The sequence below is a fragment of the Gavialis gangeticus genome, unplaced genomic scaffold (assembly GCF_001723915.1).
Source record: "Gavialis gangeticus isolate Ggan-Ray unplaced genomic scaffold, GavGan_comp1, whole genome shotgun sequence".
Lineage (NCBI taxonomy): Eukaryota > Metazoa > Chordata > Crocodylia > Gavialidae > Gavialis > Gavialis gangeticus.
The window spans coordinates 72,463,367-72,484,655 of record NW_017728993.1 but is presented as its reverse complement, the minus strand read 5'-3'; the positions used below and the strand labels follow the sequence as shown (position 1 = coordinate 72,484,655).

General features: G+C 43.2%; 1 protein-coding gene across 1 annotated transcript in view; it reads left to right on the top strand.

Annotated features, from left to right (window-relative positions):
- ATF6 (activating transcription factor 6) overlaps positions 1 to 21,289 on the top strand; it is a 212,325-nt gene that overhangs the window by 51,791 nt on the left and 139,245 nt on the right. The window contains exon 8 of the mRNA XM_019502016.1: positions 18,311 to 18,454. Coding sequence (XP_019357561.1) covers positions 18,311 to 18,454 — 144 coding nt within the window. The remainder of the gene's footprint in view (positions 1 to 18,310; positions 18,455 to 21,289) is intronic.

Sequence of the window (21,289 nt, the reverse complement as noted above, 5' to 3'; positions counted from 1 at the left end):
TACCCTGGGGGTCTTTAAGAAGAGGCTGGATGCCTACCTGGCTGGACTCATTTGAGTCCCGTTTTTGTTTTGGGGTTTTGTTGTTCTCCCACCCTGGCGGGGGGTCGGGCTAGAAGATCTACTAGGTCCCTTCCGACCCTAAATCTATGAAACTATGAAACCTGTCTAGGTCCGATTGCAGCCTAATCCTCCCTTCTTGCGTGCCCACTTCTCCCCACATCTTAGTGTCATCTGTGAATTTGAACAGGGTGCTATTTACCCCCTCATCCAAGTCGCCGATGAAATGTTGAATAGTGCAGGCCCGAGGACCAAGCCCTGGGGGACCCCACTGCCCACATCCCTCCAGGTTGAATAAGACCCGTCTACCACCACTCTCTGGGTGTGACCCTCCAGCCAATTAGTGACCCATTTGACTGTGTTGGTGTCGAGGCCACAGTCCCCTAGTTTAATGAGAATGGGGTGAGAGACAGTGTCAAAGGCCTTCCTAAAGTCCAGAAAGACGACGTCCACTGCTACCCCTGCGTCTAAGGATTTTGTGACCTGTTAAAGCAGTGTTAGTTGGGGCTTAATCAGTATGTCTGCAAGCTTCTGTTACATCTGAAAATTTCCTATCTCTCTAACTTTTGATTGGACTGAGGATTTTTTTTAGAAAACTTTTCTGCTTACTGTAGTTCAGCAAAAGAATTTCTGAAAGATTTTGTTTGTAGGATGTGACTTTTTTCTGGAATGTACCCACTATGTGAGGGTAATCATAGGTTGAAATTTTGTAAAAGGGCTCTGTTTTTCTCCACTCATGTAGCAAAGCTTTATAGCTTAGGATTCGTGTAGCTTTGTACAGCAGTTGAACGCAGGATAATGTTTTGGGAAAGTGCCCAATAGTGCGCATAATAGTGAATGCAGAATTAATTAATGACTTTAATTAGGTATTCAGCTTGTATACATATATACAGCTGGCATCTGAGATGAGGTTTAGTACATGTAACTTGTACTCCTAAATATACTAGATTAGGGTGGGCAAAATACAGCCCGCAGGCCAGATCTGGTCTACCAGCTGATTTTATCTGACCCACAAGTGGGTGGCCATGAATTCATGGGACCTGGCCTGCTGGCAGCTCTAACTCAGGCCACTGCATGGTGCCAGGCAGGCAAGGCTGTTTCTGACCAGCACTGATGTGGCAACATCAGCTGTGGACTCCGGTAGATGCCCTGACCCCAACCTAGATCCTGCTGACCACATCCACAGCTGATGCTGGTGCCCACCCATGGCTGTTTCTGCTGCACCAGGCAAATGCTAGCATAAGCTGCAGACAAAGCTGGCAGGTTCCAGATGAGGTGGGGATTGAGGCATGCTGCAGCTCTGGGAGGTGTGGAGACACCCTGGTCCCCAACCAGAACCTGCCAGCTGCATCCACAACTGATCGTGGCACCTGCCTGGGACTGCTTCCGCCACACCAGCCAGTTCCTTGCATAAGCTGGAGATGCATCTGGCAGTCTCTGGGATGGATGGGGATCAGAGTGTACTGCAGCTCAAGGCAGGGTGTGGATTGTGGTGAGGAAGGTGGGGAGAGAATTGTAGCCCTCGAGAGAACACCAAAACTCATTATGTGGCCTTCCAGCCAAACTAATTACCCATCCCTGTGCTAGATGCTTTTGAAAATGCCCCCTTTGGCTCTACCATAGTTTTGTTCTTGGCCTTCGCAAAGAGTGTTTGCGCTTGTACTTGAAGACTTCAGACAGTGCAAGAGAAAGGATGAGAAAAGAACGTGTGTCTGATTTTTCAGGTCTATGGAGAAACTCTTAGGGGATTACAATGGGGAATAGCAAAGCAAGCAGTCTGAGAACCTAACATGCCAGATGTGCGCTCACTGCAGCCTGCCGGTAGGGGGTCTGTATTCTTTAAGTTTCTGCGGGCAGGGATCCTTTCCTGCATGTTTTAGGACTGCAAGATCAGTCCTATGGAAAGAGAGGACTTGATGGCATTGGGGAATCTGGGATAGTGTGTCCCAGTGCGTACACACCAGATATTCAAAGAAGGATCTTGGTCTTTGAGCTCTAGGAGAGTAGATTCACCTTCTTGCAGAATTGTAAAATCTGCAGGTGGTAGGTACAAGGTGGACTAATAGGAAGAGGTTGGGAAGTACTAGCAGTGAGAGGCAGGACTTTAGTAGCTTGACTCAGCATGAACTCTGGTCCTGTTGAGACCAGGGAACGTGGCTCCTTGTTTAATTTGTTATTCTGAAAACCGAAGCCTGCAAAATAGTAAGCATGAAATTAGGTTTACATTTACGGTTCAGGAATAGAAGCATAAAATGGGAAAGGAACTCAGGGAGTTGGAAAAGTGAGGACACAGAAGAAGTGATTGACATGGAGCTAGGAATTTAAGTTATACCCCTTTATGGCCCCTCTATAACATCTTATATCTCTTAATGATGAACTAGGCATAGAAGTTGATGATCTGCCTCACTGCCTACATAAGCCATGTGAATCATTCTTTGGCAAATCTGTAGGTCTCTTTCTTAACAATATTACTGGAAAAAACTTCTTTTAACTCATACTTAAGGTTGCTAAGTGCATTTGCTTCAAAACAAGGCACCATTTGACACACCATTAAAGAAACCCAAAGATTAAAGGTTATTGAAATCACAAGCCACACTAAGGCATTACATCAGTAGATCTGACACCAAGCTCAACATGCGATTCATTGCCACATTCAGCATTTCTGTTTGAACAACATCCAAGCAGCCATAACTCTGTCCATTAGGGTGTTTGTTTAGTTTGTTGAGGAGTAAGCATAGACTGTAGTATTTTGAGGTGTAGACCTTATAAAGTAATTTTATAAATAAGTAGGCATATAATTAAGGATATGTTTCTTCTACATTAATGAAGCATGTTGTGCTAGCACAACTTTCATCTTGGTGGTTAAATTTTCTGACCTTGAATCATGTTGGACTTATGCCAGTGAGGTTCTCCTTACATTTTGATGTGAAGTTCACATGATTTTTTTTTTTATCCTTTGCCTGCGATTATATATATCTTGTTTCATGGGGGTAGTGGTGAGTCTCTTGTGTTACCTTGTTTTCGTGTTTAAACAAACTTGCTCTTAAACACAACAATACAGGGACGTAGCGCTAGTTGACAAATGGATGTAGCACAAGCAAACCCTGCTGGAAATGACTGTTCTTTCTTGCTGAAATATATAAGGGATATATATATGCACAACCTAGCACAGCATTCAGCTGTGAACTTTGAAGGAAGAAGATTGAAAGCCTTGTAAGGAAGCCCCTGTGTATATCTTTCCCAGAAAGCTGTTTGGAACTAAAGCATGTGTATTCTGAGTTTGGTCAAACTAACAATCATCTTGCTCTTCAGAACCTTCCTCAGAAGCAAGGGAAATGACACCATCCTTCTGTTTAATGATAAATGTTAACAGAAAACTATTTCCATCATAATCAGTGGGAAGTTGTTTTGGGGTTTTTTGGCCTCTATTGCTATTTATAAACTTGGGATTCATGGATTAAACAATAACTTGATGCATTGCTATAGCACACTACATTTTTAAAATGAATTCGCTGTGCTTAATTAAGGCTGTTTCTGTAGAAAACTAGTGTTCAAAGAGTGGATGAGTAAATGGGAAGTTTGTAAATACCCTTGTCTAGGAGAAGGAAGCGAAAAGGATGTCTACTAACATGTTTTGTGTGAGTGCTTTTTGTGCTAGATACAAGGTTAAATGTCTGAGAGTTGTACAGAAATTTCCAATATACGTCAATGTGCATGAATCTTGGTGAATTATCTCAAGTTGAACCTAGCAACCTTATCTGTAAGGTGCATGAAACACTTTGTACTGGAAATGTTTGGTGAAATGTAGGGAGGCATAATTTTTTTTTATCACCTTTAAACACTTCTGAGCCAGACTTACTGTTATGTGCAAAGCAAGTTGCCAGTAACTTGTAAGCACTTATTTGGTACTTGCATGTACCCTGGTCTGATGATGAGGCAGTTGTTTAGATGGCACATTAAATAGTCCTAGATGTTGCACTTGCCTCTTGCTGCAATGTGCTTGCATCTGAGGAATTGTTGCTCAGGATGTAATTTTGCTGCCTTTTCTAAACAAATTATTGGGCATATATTAAGCAATGAACTATGATACCCCTAGGATGGCTGGCAGAAGCCACAGCCTACCCACTCTTGCCAGCTCTGTGCGTGCCAAATCCTAACAATGGGGTGGCTTCTACAGAGTAGTGCTGAGTACATGCCCAGAGCAGCTGTTGGGCACTCTGTCCTGGGTGTGCTTATTGGCTACATGGGGGCATTCTGAAATGGCTATGCTGCCTAGCTTCTAGGATTTGGGGTATGTGGAGCCAGAGAGAGTAGGTAGGGCATGCTTCACAGCAACGGGCAACAGACATGCCCATTATCCCTACCCCTCTCTCCTACACACATGTACATGTGCACACATGAAAAAAAGAGAAAAAACAAAGCAGTCAGAATAATTCAGGCTCATACAATCTATTCACTTAAAAAAAACAACCCACTCATCTCTTCCTCATAATTTCCATTTGTATAGAATGTCCTTTTTAAAAAAGAAAATGGTGTGTCCCATGCATGATGCTATGAAGTATTGCTGGAGACAGCATTATTAGATTTAGATAGTTGGCATTAATAAACAGGTTCTTTGAAAGACTAAGCCTGTTTCATTAGGCACAACAATAGAAATGCACATGAAGAATTGGAGAAGAATAGCAAAAATTAGAAAAACATATCTTCTGTCTCTGGCTTGAAGTGACTAGAAGTGCAAAAGCAAAACATGTGTACCAGTTACTCACTTCTGGACCCTATCTTTATTTTCCTGGCTTGGAGAATTATTCAGCTAGATTTTCCCTCTCTCCAAAATACAGAGGTTTCTGAGAACCTGGCATGGTGTTGCTGGAATGGTTGTGTGGGCATTTTCTATAATTTGCCTCTGTAGTCACAGAAAAGTCATATTGATTGATGCTTAAGGAGACCATGACAAACAGAGACTGGAAGTAGGAGATAGAGATGAGCATAGGAATTGGAAGAGGAGTATGAGGGTAGGCAGGGGCTGTAGGCTCCCACTGCGGTGCCTGTACCCCTTCTCAAGATACAGATACAGAGGTGATGGAATCTCTTTCCTGATTCACCTTTCAGAATTAAGAAATAGCTCAAGAATATAATGGAAAATCCATGAACATGTGGTGTTGATATGAGCACTTATGTTGCTGATTAGAGTTGATACTGTTCCTTCAAAGTCTCTTTGTCATGCGGAGCTGGCCTCTTGGGGTTCCTATAGATCCTTTTGGAGTGCCCTTCTGAACAAGTCTATCTGTGCTTCAGGTATTCATCCGGGGCTAGTAGTGTTCAGACAGTGGCAGGTAGACCTTGTTTCACCTGGCTTGGGAACCATATAATCTGGGATAGGCAATTGTGTTTCCCTAAGAACTGTCCTGTCAAAGCTACTGCAAGTTCCTATCATCTTTACATTCTGGTTGGTTACAAAAACAGGTTTGTAATCTCAAGAATAGTATACCCCACACACTAGTAAAACTTCCCCAAATTCAAATGATTGGTGTATTTTGTTTTTATTCCACTTTTATACCATTTTACAACACTGGCTATACATCTTCATAAAAGAAAATCTCCTTCCTGTCAACTTTCAGTCCCTTTGATTGATTGGTACCTTGCAACCTTCACATCTGCCATATGCCTCAAAGCCTCCCACCCCTGTGTTTGTTACATCTAGTGCCATAAGCAAGTTTATACCCATTTCAAAGTATAAAAACCTGTTTTAAAAGTATTTTTGTGTATGAATTAAATGAACCTGTTTTACAATTTTTAATCAATTAGTTTCTCTCTATAGCCTTGTCTGGGCTTGAAAATTTTAATTTGCTCAGTGTGACGTCCCCTTTACACAGGCTTTATTGTTGCACGATTGTAATGTTGTTCAGTAAAACATAGCTCTACCACTTCTTTGACCACTGGAGCCCTGCATCTTATCGAGGGGTTTGGCAGGAACTGAGCCAGTGTTACTGGGGTGTTGGAGGGCGTGGGACCTAAACTGGTTGGTGCAGTGGAAATGCACCACCTGGTGTGGCACAGTGGAGAACTCTTGGCCAATCTGTGATGCTCCCTCAGGATAGGGTTATGGGGAGTTGAACTTGCACTGGTAAACCTGAGTGCAGAGGCCTAGAGCTCCTAAGCATTTCTATAATGCCGTGTTATTCTGTGTATGCATGGGGTGATGTGTTACAGAATTAACTGTTTTTACATCCATAGCTAATGCTTCCTCTACCATTGCTTCTTAAGCTCTGCTTGCCCGATAACCACATCTATGAGGTGAACCTTCTGATTCCTTAAAATGTACATTACAAGAAAGATGGCATTTATGGGCTCCCATACACGTGCAGGGAGCCTGCTCTGACACACTGTAATTGCAGCATGTCGGAGCAGACTTGATTAATTGAATGTGCTGGAGTGTGGAAATTACAGCACTCCAGCAGCCTCCAGCGTCGTGTATCGGCATCCCCGCACCAGTAAATGGTGGCGGGGTACTTTAAAGCTCGTTCAACAAGTTTTAGTTCAAAGCACCCCATCGCCATTTTTCAGTGTGGGTATGCTAATGGGCATAAGGCTCCGGGGACTTTTAATTAACACGGTTCTCAGAGCTGCACTAATTAAAGCACCTCCCCACACCTCCTGGAGCACTTGTATAAACAACCTATGCAACCAGCCTTGCCCTCTGTACTTTTCAGACATTTCCCTGGTAATGATGGTAAGGTCATGAAACTAATAGGGACAGGGATTTATCCTCTGAGCTAAGACATGTGTTCATGGTATTTAGGGGAGAGGGGTGCGCACATGCACATGGGGTCAAGGGAAATAGGAGGCATGGAGATTTTCTCTGTTAAAAGTAGATGGGAGAGGTACTTGTGCTTTGTCCCTGCCAGGGCTGGTATAGAAGAGGATTGATATTGTCACTGAAATGACTTTCAGCACAATGCAGCTGATACTCCCTACCACGTAACACTGGAGTGTGAACACTGAATCACATGAGTGTTGATGGGGAGATCCTAGCACCCCAGGGATGCCTGCAGGTGCAGGTTTTGACAGGACTGTCTAAAGCAGGCCTGGTTGCCAAAACATCTCTTTAAACAGAAAAGCATAATTTGTTTTTTCTGTGCATTGGGTTTCTGGCTGTTTTTACAGTTTGCAAGTGATAGAGAGTAAAAAAGGATTGCTGTTCTGGTTGATGAGTGTTCCTTGTGCTTTTGCAAGCCTCCATTACATCCTCTGTCTTCAGGGATTTAGGAGAATTAATTGAGCCTGGTGTACAGTGTTAGTATATAACTCCACATTTGTTTGCTCGTACATCAGTATTGCACTAGCAGTGACAGGTGAAGGGCAATTAATTTCTCTTGTTTAAAGAGCAAAGAGGAGTTGATGAAGTGTGAAGGGGGAAGCTCTGTTAGATCAGTGGATCAGGAATGCAGGCAGTTCCATATTAACAAGCTGGCCCCTGTTCCCAGGGGAATGTGGGGCACTGCTTCAAGCAGTTTAGGAGGCACAGCAAAAACCTAAGCACGATTTGTCTCAGGTAGGCATTCCAGGACTGTAGCCTGCTGTTCATTAGGGCAGAATTGTTTGCAGTATTTGTGAACAGCGACTCTCTTATTCAGAACTAAAGTTCCTTTCAACTCCCACTTGAGCAAATGAATTTGAGATGGATCTGACCTGCAGAACAGCTCCAAATTTTGCACATTTAACTGGGGGACTTTAGGTCCGGTCTGCATTGGTGTCTGGGTGGGAAAGCAGCAGCTAGGAAACTTGGAACTGGGTTTGAATTCTCTTCAACGTCGATAGTCATGGATGTGTGACTTGGTTTGGGACTGGCTGCGTGTGCAGATGGAGTTACAAATTACTAGTGCATCAGGGGAAGAGATTTATTTACCCTTTACTATCTTATTCATGGTCGCATCTTCATCACAGCATCCTAGCAGCTTGTTGGTGTTTGTTCTCCTGACATTCTGGCTCATCCTTGTCCTTGTGGTGGTGATATCTGTTTTGAAAGAAACATGAAATGGTCAACTCCAGCTGACTACTGAATTTGTCGTTTCATGTGGAATTTGAATTCAGTTGCTGTTCTAGTACGAGGAGGGAAGAATATACAAATTCTCAAGAAGTTACTTGCCATTAGTGTCAGGATTGTTCTGTCAAGCCATTTCAGGACAGTGCCTTTGTCAAGCACCTCTATTACCCAAATCTGTTATAGTACTGCATGGTTTAGGGACTAGAAAATTGCCCAGTGGAATTCTTTACTGGCTCACTAGTTTGAATCCAAGCAAACTCTGCTGTGACTAAAAATGCTCCCCATCTGAAGCCCATATAAAATGAACTGATAATTTCATACTAGCTCCCAAAGAGAAAGTGTACATAATGTAAAACCACTGCCCCAGCTAACCACTGTAGCTGGCAGACAAAGGATTTTGTGGACCTTGGAACCTAAGTCTTCTCTCTTTGGAGACCAGGATAGGGTTGAGGTATATCATTGGGACAGTCTGAGAATCCTTGACCAGTGTGCTGTTGTATGCATTTCTGTGGGTAAGTCATACAGAGCATCAGTCCCTTTCCCTACAGCAGACTAGCCAAGGAGTGTGGATGTGGGGGGGGTGTGAAAAGGAATACTTGTTTTACAGGCCATGGGTGTAGACTGCCCCCCTACTTACAGTCTTACTCCACAGTCTGCACATAGACATTAATGTTGACTTGTACACTTGGTGGCAAAGGTGCTTATTTCATTGCACAAGCATTCCATTCCATTGTCTGTCTCCTTGTGGTAAAATAAATACGTTAATTTGTGGAATATTGGATTTTGCCAGCACTGAAAAAGCAACATATGTAGTTGGTGCATTTACCTGCATTATATCATTTTCTTGCTTTTTCAGGGAGAATGACTCTAGTTTCCCTGGCTGCTTATTTAAGAAGACTGTTTGCCATTAAAAAAAACTAGAGGGGAGTGGGGGGAGAAACGTATAAAAATTAAATCACTTAATCTGTTCAGAGATTGAACTCTGTAAAGACTTGCATAAACAAAGTTATTCATTTAAGGCACTCCTGTGGACTTCAGGCTACTCAATTATTTGCTTGCAAGAGTACATCTTGAGTTCAGAAGTATAGCTATCAAAGCGTCAGCATTGTAAAAAAACGGGAAGACAAAATTTTAAAAGTATAGGTTTTAAAAAGCTCTATCATGATCACCCTCTCATAACAAAGTAATTTTAAAGAAACATTTTAATACTTTGGGATCCATGACTTCTTAGTAGAATATTAAAAGAGGTACTCCCAGGGAGAAGTATTCATGACTTGCTAAAACTTGCTGTTACATTTTGAAGCCCCTTTGTTAGTGGAAGGAGACTTTTTGTGTTTCTAGTTGGACAGAAAAGCAGGGTACTACTACAGTCTTACGTTGATTGCAGTATAAACGCTTTGATTGAAGGTGCAAATAACTGGACTGTGAAGTAAGAGATGTAATATAATGTAAAAAAGGTGATGTGTTGTGAAGTAAAGGCTTGGTTTAGAACAGGAATATCCAACAAAATCTCTGATTCACACAATATCTTCAGTGTTACAGGTAGTATGTGCCACATATTAAGGAAAACTATGTAAAACTTAGAAATGCTGAGGAATTTGAGCATATTTATTGGGACTGATTTTGTTTTCTGCTAGATGTTTCACTAATAGGAACCATAAACCCAGGTGTTCTGGGCTCAGAGGGACTCATGAAAACTTTTTTTTAAATGATCTAAAGTAGGCTTTTTAGAGATTAAATGTCATGGTATTGAAGACTTTTTTGTCTGAAGTCAGTCCCAGTGTCTCTGCTGAAGACCTCCCAGAAGCAAACCCAGATAGTGGAGCATCTTTGCTATCTGCCTTTTTCTTGTGAGTGGGGGTTGGGGGGGAAACGCCAAAATGCACCATAGAACCTCAAAGAGTAGAATTATGAACTATAAATTGAAACTTGTTCTCTTCACCCAAACTTTGATCCTAAGGGCTATTATATAGTTGCAAGTAATTGTACATAATTATTCAAAGCAAAATTAAATGCACGTGGCTCTGATGCTTAGTGTCTTCCTTGACTGCTTTAATGGAAACTACTTCTGGTTGTATTTTCTGCTAGAGAACTCATTGAATTAATTGATTTTCTGTCGTATACTGCAAGTTGAGGAAAGGGGTTGGACACTACAGGCCATCACAGTAGAGGTGGGAGTCTAGCACTTTGGATGCCGTGCTTGAAAAGCAGTGGACTTGATTCTGTTCTTGTTGATTTAAAGTGGCCCTGTAAATGGTGTCCTCATCAAGGTAAGAAACCAAGGAGATGATGAGATAGGACAGTGTTTGGCATTGTGGCAGACCTTGTCTGGAATTGGTTAGTTAGGGGGAAAAGAACATTTGGATTGGCGCTTCCTAACAATGTCAACTTCTTATTTTTTTTCTCACTGGAAAAATCCTAGCTCATATTAGAGAGTCTTGTCCCCAAAAATCTTGTGTAGCTGAATACATTTCTTGGTATGATATCACTGTTGGCTTCAGCATGTGAGTTACTGTACAACATAAATGTCAGTATGCAAAACTCCTGAGTGTGCAGGATTTGTTCAGCCAGTTTTACAAATGAAATCCAGTTCAGGTTCTTGGCGAGAATGGCTTTCCACATTTATCAAACTGACATGCAAACCAGAGAAATAAAATCCAACTAAGTACCAGGTGCCATAAAATGCCTTGAAGAACCAAAGTCATTCCAGAGACAAGGACAGTGCTATTCTCTCCCTTCCCGTCCCCCACAGTCTCACTTATCCATGTTTCTGAACAAATGTCTGTACAAAGTAATTGGTTCTCCTCCTCTCCATTCCTTCAGAACTATTTCCATATTTTAAATGGTGACCTGCAACTCAGCCAGTGTAGTATAGGGAGGGTTTATGGCCACGTGGAGTCTTTTAATGCCTAGAATACGTGGCGTGTCCAAATGCAGCCTATGTCTAACTGAAGGAGGACAGAAATGATTGACTGCAGTTTCTCTGGGTGGTGAACTTATCCAATAAGCACTAGATTGCACATTTTGGTTTGTGACCTCTTTCAGCCTGCTACATTCAGGCAGCACCTCTCTTTCTGCAAAGACCAGAAGTTCCTGTTCAGAGACTTTGCCCTTTTCCTTCCCTTACTCTTGATTCTCATCTTATACCTAGAAAACTGGTGGGTCACTATTGTTTCTTTAAATATTGTTGTTATCCTGGCTTTTAATACCAAATTTGTCGATAGGAAGTCATCTCTTAAGGGTCAATTCCCTTCCCTCTGCCCTAGAATTTTTGACCCTGAACAGGGTCACCTACTGATCTCCATCCCGTAGTCTTTCTTCCCTATTCCACCATGCTAACGTGGGCCTCTCAACAAAGGATTACTATCCCTTGCTTTTGTCAGAATCCAAGAATCTCATGCATGCCTACATCAGTAAGGTTCAAATACACCTCCACACAAGGAAACTCGTTGTTAACCATGCATGGTATCAATCAGAAAGCTTCACCCTCACTGCTGATGCAGGGAAAATTCAGATTTCCCCCTTATCCAGTCTTCCTCAAAGGAGAAAGTGTCCAGGATTCCTGGACACTGCTTTCATATTGAAATAATTAATGAGTTTATTGGCAAAAATATAGGCAGACAAGGTTCTTTGAGTTAATCTGATATCTTTTATTAGACCAACTAAATAGTTGAAGAACAATTTTTAAGCAAACTTTCGTGTTCAAAAACCCTTTGTCAGGCTAAGGAAATTTCAGCAGTTGGTGTGTGCTCTTCCTGGATGGAATGAAAAGTAAAGAAGCCAGAGGCTGGGCTGGTCTGCATACAAGACAGGTAGTCAGTGAAAATGTAGATTGAGGAGTCAATGGGTGAGAGACAGACTGGGGGGTGGAGGTGAGAAGGGGGATGAATAGTGGAGAGGTACCTGGGAAGTCAGCTGTTAGGCAGGTTATAATGTGTCATAAATCCAATGTCTATATTTAGTCCATGTTTTTTAGGGTCCAGAAGGTTGATGAAGTGGAGTGTATAGGCTCATCTTTGGGAAGTGTTTTGTAAGTTTCCTTTGAGGATCAGGACTGAAAAATTGGAGAGAGTGGTTTTTTTGTGAGAAATGTGCCCCCACAGGCAATAGGGCATTCCTGTCTTTCATAGATTTCCAGTGTGCGTTCATTCTCATGCGCAGTTGTTGTTAGCCTGACGAAGGGTTTTTGAACCTGAAAGCTTGCTTAAAAATTGTTCTCCAACTATTTAGTTGGTCTAATAATAGATATCACATTCACCCGAAGAACCTTGTCTGCCTATGTCCTTAGACCAACACAGCTGCAACCCACACCCCTTGGCAAAAATATGGCATTTTTTTCCAACTCTACTCCCAGAGGGGAATGTGGATTTTCTTCATGTTCTTTTCTGTTCTGCCCTTTATCTACCTTTTGTAAATTAGATAAACCACTTGGCTCTTGCCAAGGGATCAGGGAAAGCTCCTTCCCTTGACATGTTTGAGAGTATGAGGATAAAACTGGTGGCTGCCATTGAGATCCTGCAAGAAAGAGACTGATTGGGCACAGTCCAAGGGCAAATACCTGCCCATGTGGAACATAACAGTGGCCAATGAGTCATTTATGGACAAATAAGCGATTCCCACTAATGGGAAAGGCTCTTTTGGCAAAGAATGTTGCAAGCGTGCATTTGAATAATACCTTCCTTGACCCTCAGGCTGCTAAGTTGTCTCTGTGGCTTTCAAAGTAATGAAGCTGGGGTAATAGCAACAGTGAGAGAATCTGTGCTTTCCATAGCTAAAGCTGCAAAACAAATCCCTATATTAACTCCTCTGTTCTGAAGCATTCACCTCTTGGTCTGAAATTTCCTATGTGTGGTTGCTGCCAAAAGAAGAATTATTTTAAGTTACAGTGAAAAGATATAGCCATTTTCAATTAGAGGAAAGTAAAAATAAACACTTTCCCTTTTATTAAAGCAGCTCTTGTAACTTTAAGCAGTCATGCAGCCAAAGCAGTAGAGGTATAAAAGTTGAAATTGGCCTGGAAATGGCTATCATTGCAAATCAGGACGCACCCTTATTCCAGAGGAAATTGGTTTGCATTTGACTAGTTTATCATAATTTTTATTCATTTTGCTCAGTGCAAACGTAAGCAACAATGTGGTGTGCATGAGCACTTCACTTAGCTGCACTTTCATCTCCCTGCATTTCATTATGGTTTAAACTGGCTGCATGAAATAAACTAGTTTCATTTAATAGGGCCTTTCAAAAAAAACTTTTACAAGATTTTCTCATCGGAAAATGTCCACCTGTCAAAATCCTAAACTTTTTGTGGAAATTATGTCAGTTTTGACAGAATTTTCATTGAGATGTTTTCTTGGACCCATGGTGACATTTCAGGTTGGGGGAGGGTGTTAAAGAAAAGTGGGAGACCTACTCCACAATAGCCACTCACTTAGTATTAAGGGCTCTCACCTGGGATGTGGTTGACCCAAATTCCAAATAAATGTCTTAACCACACACTATATTATTGGCTAGTCTATGGTAGGTTGCATGCCTGTATGTATGCATGTCTCCTTTTTATCTCTGGCACAGTGAATACTTACTTAAACACTTCATAATCTCTGGTGAGAGGAGACTGGGGATTTGAACCTGGGTTGACATCCTGGGTAAGGGCCCCAATCATTGGTTTATTGGCTTTTTTGTGTTTCTCTAAGGATGTTAAAAGCGCTTGGTTTCACCCTGATTTTGAGTGAAACCAAATGCCAAAACCTCAACATTTTTCACCAAATTGTTTTTCTGGCTAGCCCTGCTCTTTAAGCTTGTGTGGCCTTTTTGGTCCCTGTAGTTGTCCAGGGCCTTCATTGTCTTACTCTACCTGCCTTTCTGCTAGAGCCTTTCTTGGGCACTTCCCCTGCACCTGAGTTACGGTGGGTGTGGTAGCATAAAGCACACTGTCTAGTTGTATGAGAGGTGTAATAGCATCTAGCCAGAAATTTCCATAGTAAAGAATTCTTTCACACACCATTCCAGCTAATGTCTACCTCTTAGGGCCGTTGTAAAAATGATGTCCTCTCCTGAAATACTGTAGTATTCTTTTACTGAGAAAAACTGATTTATTGTCTTTTTAATGAATGTTTTTCCCCAGATAAATGGGAATATCTCATTAAAGTTGAACTGGAATGTTTTTTAACATAGTTTGGGTTTTTTTCTTGGACCCTCGGAAGTACTTTATACATGTCAAACAATGATCAGACTGCAAGCATTTCTGCGGCTTGCTGTGTCAGCTCGTCCACAGAATTGGAGCTTCCATTCCTGCAGGATCTAGTAGGGGGCCAGGTGCTGTGGGCTGCAATAGTACTTTTGTTTGGGGACAAGTGTTTGGCTTTTACTGTTGTCAGCTGTGTTGGCGGTTTCATCTGAGGGCAAGAAATACAAACTCATAAAAATGTAGATGTGGTGGTGGCTGTTTCCTGTGCAATAGTATAGCCTTGGATTTTTTTTTTCTTTTTTTTTTTTTTAATTTGCACATGTGCCTCAGGCTTAATGAAATAGGGGTGGATTAGTGTACTCTTCTTTCCCTGGAAAGAACAGCTTGTGAAGTGCATTCTTGTCACTGTTACTGTTTTCTCCCCATCATGTCGTGTGACCGTAGAATAGTTTAAATAGATTGCCACAGGATGGTTTTCATCTCTCTGGTTGTGAGAACAGCTTCCAAAGCAAGATAAAAGTGCATCTGCTGACATTGTTTCCCTTGCAGTGTCTGACAGCCTTGATTGATTGATTGATTGATTGATAGGGGCCGACTGAAATCGCGATTTTGCAGAAATTGCAAAATCCAGCAATGCCTGCAAAATCTGCAGAGGAGGGGAGTGCTGCTGCCATAAAGTGGGGCCCAAAATGACTGCGGCCCTGCCCCACATTGCTGATTGGCTGAGAAGGCTGCCTGTTGTGCAGCTCCGCCCCTCTCCAATCAGTGGTGGTGAGGGGCAGGGCCACATGACGGTCAGTCCTCACAACCAGTCAGCGGCAAGGGACTGGGCTACTGGAGCCCCTGGGCCAATCAGAGGCCGGAGGGCCTGCTACAATAAGCCCATGAAAATGGTGGCTAGCCCCTCCATCTGTCAATAAAATTAGTCACTGCCTCCTCAATTTGGGCAGCCCCCTATGTATTTATTTATTCATTAGATTTGTCTGTGCTGCCTCTGCAAGAAGGCTCAGGAGCAGCTTACAGTATAAAATAAAGCTCCCCCAAGATATGAAGCAGCAGACTCCTCTGACTGTGCCTCAGAACTTTAAAATGCTCCCCTGCTCCCGCTTCCCTCTTGTCAGCCAGGACCAGGTGCTCCAGCTCTGCTTCCCAACCCTCCTAGCACCCATTTCTTTCTAGGGCTAGAAAACCTCTATGCATTCCCCTCTGCCATTCAAAATTTCCCACTCTCACTTCCCTACCTCTCACCCAGAGCGCCCACTTTGCCCTTTCCTCCATTTCCCCTCCAGTCCCCAACTCCTGCTTTCCACAAAGGGGTTGTGAATGTGTCTTCCTGTACCTCCACCTTCACCACGCGCAACTCCAAATACTATTTATTTGGATTTTTGTCTGTAGGAGCCTTGTCAGGCGACAGCATCCCATTGTGCAGGACACCATACAAACACTGAACAAAAAGCTTCTGCCTTAAAAGATCTCTTGTTCTGCAGATACTGAGGGCTAGCTTTATACCAGTACATTAGCTACCTAAACAGATTAGATGTTAGGTGTCTAAAATTGCAAATATCAAACCCACTGCAGCAGCTGCAAAACTCATGAAGCATCTAAATGCAATTGGTGCCTAAATTATGAAATCCTAAATTCTCTCCATGCCTAAACTTAAGGTATCAGCCAATGCAACTTTTGGCAGCTTTGAAGGAGCTAGGGAAGTTGCTGCTCTGGAGCATTCATTGTTTGTTTTGCTGTAACAGTTACATCCACATAGTCCTTTAGTGCAGGGGTGTCAAACTTACAACCTGCAGACCCACATCATGTGGCCTGTGGAGCTGGTAGAGGGGCCAGGAATTTGGTGGTAGGACTGCTGCTAAAATCTGGACCACGGAGTACTGTTGGTAACACATGACAGTGGCAGAAGGCAAGCAGTGGCTGTGTTAACCACTGCCGCTCTTCCCACCACCATGTCTGTATTTAACCTGTAAGGATTTTAACTGTCCACATCCAGCCCCAAGTGCAGGCTGAGTTTGACACAAACTGTAGTGAAACAAAGTTAGTTACCGAACTTTGCTGTGAATGAAGCAGGATTTAAGTTGATATGCTTTTGTTACACTGGTATCACTACAGACTCATAATATCTTGATATCAGTATGGTTTGATATCATTACAGTTGTTACTTCAGTCTACACATTTACACTTGTGTGCATGCCCAGAATGACCCCAGTCTGTACCAGCTCCTGCTTTATCTGTTCTGTGGTCTAGAATGGAGTTGGGGCTGCATCTGAGTTCCACCTAAGTCTCTAATAAAAACATTGTTTCTGCCCTATTTCAGGTATATATGCTCCAGGAAGGGGCAGAAGTTCAGACACACCTCTGTAATTGCTTTTCCTTCCAGGCTAGCTAGCTTTCTTTTTAGTGCCCAGATCACTGGTTTGCTTCTGGGAGATGCCTGCCTCTTCTCATGCACTGTAGGGATCCAAGATGCCTAACCCAGCTTCTTTGGATCACCCCCCCCCCCCCCCCCCAGGTAACATGATTACTTTTAGATATGATGAAGCCTAAAAATCCAGACACTTATGAGACTGATCTAGATCTGTTCCCTTTCCATTCCTTCACAGTCAAACCAATCAAAGATTTTCCCTGCTATATTCAGCCGGTTTATTGCTGATACGTGATGCACTTTTCCAACATCATCTATAAAACCATTGTCCAGGGGCTTATTTAAAAAAAATGCTGTGACTCACCAGCTGCTTTTTGTGGGCAAGTCGAGCACGTTTGCATGAAAACAGATACTAGATCAATAAAAAGCAGAGGGCTTAAATGCCTATTTTGGTACTTTCATTCTTTTCAGCAGTCTGACCTCTAGCTCCAAGAAATGGGTTAAACAAGGGGCCCAGCAGCTGTGCATATATTATAGTATCAGCAGCTGACTTCTAGGCATGAATGCAGTCACTTTTCAGAAAGTCATCCACAGTCTGGTGTTCTCGGAGAATGAGAGAGGCATTCAATATAAAACTTTGTTCCAAATGATTTTTTTTGCATACTTCCTCTTAAACCAAATCTTAGTGTGAGACTTAAATTGACATTGGCTATGGAAAGGCTTCTTGGAGAACACTGCTACCATATGGATCTGCAAAACCACATGTACTTGACTTTGCTACAGTTAACTCTAGGTACAGAATCCCCCACCGTCTAAGCCAGAGGTGGGCAATTGTTTTGGCTGGAGAGCCACTTAACAAGTTTTTGGTGAGCTCTTGAGGGGCACACACCCACAATTTTTAGAAGATATCATTTTAACAAATTAGAAATGACAAAACATTATATACTAGAAATCAAATATCTACTGTAATGTATTTTAATTTTATTTCAAAAAATAATTTTTGTCCTGATTGGGGTTTTTTTTGGGTTGTGTATATAGAGGCAATTGTGGGGTAGCTCAAAATAAAGTCTTACTCTTGTATATTGTGTGGGGGGTATGGTGTGTGTGTCTGTGTGTGTGTGTGTGTGTGTGTGTGTGTGGGCAGGTGAGTGCATGTGTGTGGGGGGAGATAGTTGGTGGCAGTGTCTTTTGCTGCATATTGAGGAACCAAGTTTGTATTTATATATCTGTTTTGTCAGTTGTATTAACTTGAAGATGCAAGTACAACTTCAGGGGATCACTAAAATTACTTCTCTTCATCCAGCAGTGTATTAAGGGATTAGATCACAGATTGCATTACATCTTAGAAGGCAAAGCTTATGGGGAATCCAGAAAACCAAACTACCAGAAACCTTGAAGCAAGTTGCATGTTGAAGATCAGGCAGAATTCATTTTCCTTTGGCAATACCAAAATTTATTTGTGAAGTCAAAGAGCAATCAGTTTCTGCCCAAAAGTGAGAGATTCTATGGTTCATCCTTTATCATGTAGAACAACTGTCAGATAGGTATAAAGTTATCCACCCTAAAGAAGTGAATCCAACAAGCCCTTTGTGTGTAAGTATAGCATCCCTTGTTTGAGTTCATGTTCATATTTATATTTATTTTTCCCTTTCAGTTTGCTCGAAAGAGACTCCAGTGGAGCTGATCCCAACCTGAGTGCTACTTACCGGAACAGACACCTGCTGGAGTTCTCAGCTAGCCAGAAGCTTGACACAGCTCAGAAAACTCCTGACAGCATCATTGCTAAGAGCAGTGATAGGTAGGCTCAGTATCTTTAACTTTTAAAAATACCAGACAGCCTCCGTATTTCAAGCTTTTCTTTTTGCCTTCCAATTCCTTGCACTTTATGGGGCAGAGTTAGCTCTTTTAGGGAGCTAACCTTAAAACTGGAGTACCTGGAATGCTTGATTCCTTAAAATTATTTAGACTTAATCATACTTATATGGCTGTATTGGAGGGACCTTCACAAATGTGGATCCCACCTACTGTACACAGTGTTTCTAACTCTATTTGTCACTGGAGTTAGGATAATCAGTGGGTTTTCTTATTGGACTCCTAGAAGGAAAAGGTTTGAGAATTTCAGCTTTGTTTTATGAACAGGAAGCTTCTTACCCTCCTGGTTGCAGAGTAGAGCCTAGTATAGGATGCATTTGCTTCATAAAGACAGAGACTCAAAGGAAAGGAGAAGATCTCCACTTTGTCTTAAGTTTTTAATAATATTCTCACAATTTTTGCATACTTGAAGTTGGCCATGCTGCCTTCACCTACCTCTCAGCTTCAAATGCTGGGAAACAACCCTTTTTGTCTCAAGGGCCTATTTGTCTCAAGTGCACTGCAACTGTTCTAATGCACATATTTGAGTGGACTGAACTTTACAAGACCTCCGCGTTTAAAGATCTCTCCTATTTCTGAGATGAGGTTGGATACTGAGAATAAACTAGTTTACTGCGTGTCTTGGCACTCTGGAGTTCAGAGAGATCCAGGCTCTGTCAGACTGTCTGTTATATCAGCATCTTAGCAGCAGCCTGAGAGCCCATCTTCATATGCATGAAGGTGGTTACTAGAGGCGCACCAATACATCAGTCCAATATCGGATTGGGACCGATTTATAAAGAAAATTGACTATATCAGAAATTGGCGTGATGTTGCTGATAGTTTGGCCAATAAATGCCCGTGCATGCATGCAGATACAGCACAGCACTCAGGCAGCAAGGAGCACAGCCCAGCAGTTTGGAGAGCTGCAGGCGGCTGGTAAGTCAGTTGTGGTGGAAGGGCGTGGGTGGTGGGACAAATCAACACCCCCATGGTGAGGGAGGGAGTGAGCCTGGGGCAGGGGCTGGGGCAGACGCTGCCCATCCAGGGTGGGACACGGGTCAGAGCCACAGCTCGTCCAGGTTTGGTGGGGTGCCTCCCACCACTGCACACACCCTGGGAGGGCATAGGGGTGGGGGACGTGTGCTGTCTGATCTGTGCAGGATGCAGATTGCAGCTGCGGGGGCACAGGTCAGGCTGCCACTGCAGGCTGGAGCCGGGGCTGCACTGGGTTCTTCCTGGCGGGGGCTAGGCTGCACTCAGGATAGGTGGCAACAGCACTGGGAGACAGGCTATGGAAACACTACAGTGAGATTTGGGGTGGCTGCAGCCTCCGCCACCTCCCGCCTCAAGTGCAGCCCAGCCCAGCCACTGCTGGGAAGAGCCTGGTACAGCCCCAAACCTGGCCTGTGGTAGCAACTGCCCTGCAAGCAGATGCAGGGGCACATGATCTCCCATGCCCTTGTGGGGTGTGTGCAGTGGTGGGAGCCACTACCACCCCCCACTGCCTGACAAGCCACAGCTCCGTCCCATGCCCTGCCCCACCCCGGCAGGGCAGCCCCAGCCCTACTCCCTCCCTCACTGTGGGGGGTGTTGATCTGCCCCTCCATGCCCCTTCCCTCCCCCTCCCCTTCCACCACAACAGACTTACCAGCTGGACACAGCCATATTAGAAATCGGATCAGTATCAGCCAACATGCCTTAAAAATCAGCTATTGGTATTGGCCCCCAAAATCTCTATCAGTGATCCCCTAGTGGTTACTAGGGGTGTGCAAAGCAGGCACTATTCAATTCGAATTCAGTCCAATTCGGGGGACGGTGTTTCGATTCGCTGAGTCTGATCACTGTCCCGATTCGATTCGGCCGAATCTGAAGATTCGATTCTGATTCGGAGAATCGGTGATTTGGCCACAGACACAGCATTTTCTACGTACCTCAAGGTACCAGGTACAGCTTGTAAACGCTGAGATGGTGAGGCAGATGAAGCGTCCCACGGGAGTGCAGGGGGGTCCCCCCACGTGTTGTGCAGTGGAAGTTCCAGTCCACTTCTGGGTCTACCGCCCAGTGCGCGAGGGACCCCCTCAGGCTCCAATGGGATGCTCCATTCCCCCTGCCATCTCAGTGTACACGAGCCACACCTGGTACTGTGAGGTACACAGAAAAAACATAGAAGTATCTATGGCCAAATCATCGAATATCTCCAAATCAAATTGGAGGCTTCCAATTTGATTCAGAGAGATTAATGGGTCTCCTGATTCAGTTTGGATTCAGCCTCCAAATCTCCTTCGAATCGAATCAGCGACCAAAGCTTCTCACAGCCCTAGTGGTTACTTAGTTAACATCTGAAACTATGCTATGTGCCTACTCCTCTAAACATCACCAGAAAACAAAGTAGGCTTTTACATGTTTGGCCCCCTGAAATATGATAGGTGCTCTGCATTTGTCTAGAGGGCAGCAATAGACCCACCTCTTTCTGGTAGATGAAAAACATATTCTACCTTGTTTTCTCTTGCAGTGTATATTCATCACTAGTTTCTCCTGGCATAAATATGCTGTTTCCGATATTTTTCTTACGCTAATGAAGTCATCTAATATAAATCTACAGTATGGTTGCGAATGACATGAGTCTCTGGGACTACAGGGCACTTTTATTGAAATGAGATGTTCTTGAGCCATCGAGCTGATGTCCTTTTAAAGGGTGGGTGTGATCAAAGCAGTAATTCTGATATAAAAGTTCTTCAGTGTTCTGTATCTTCTTTTTACTCATAACTTTCAGAACAAA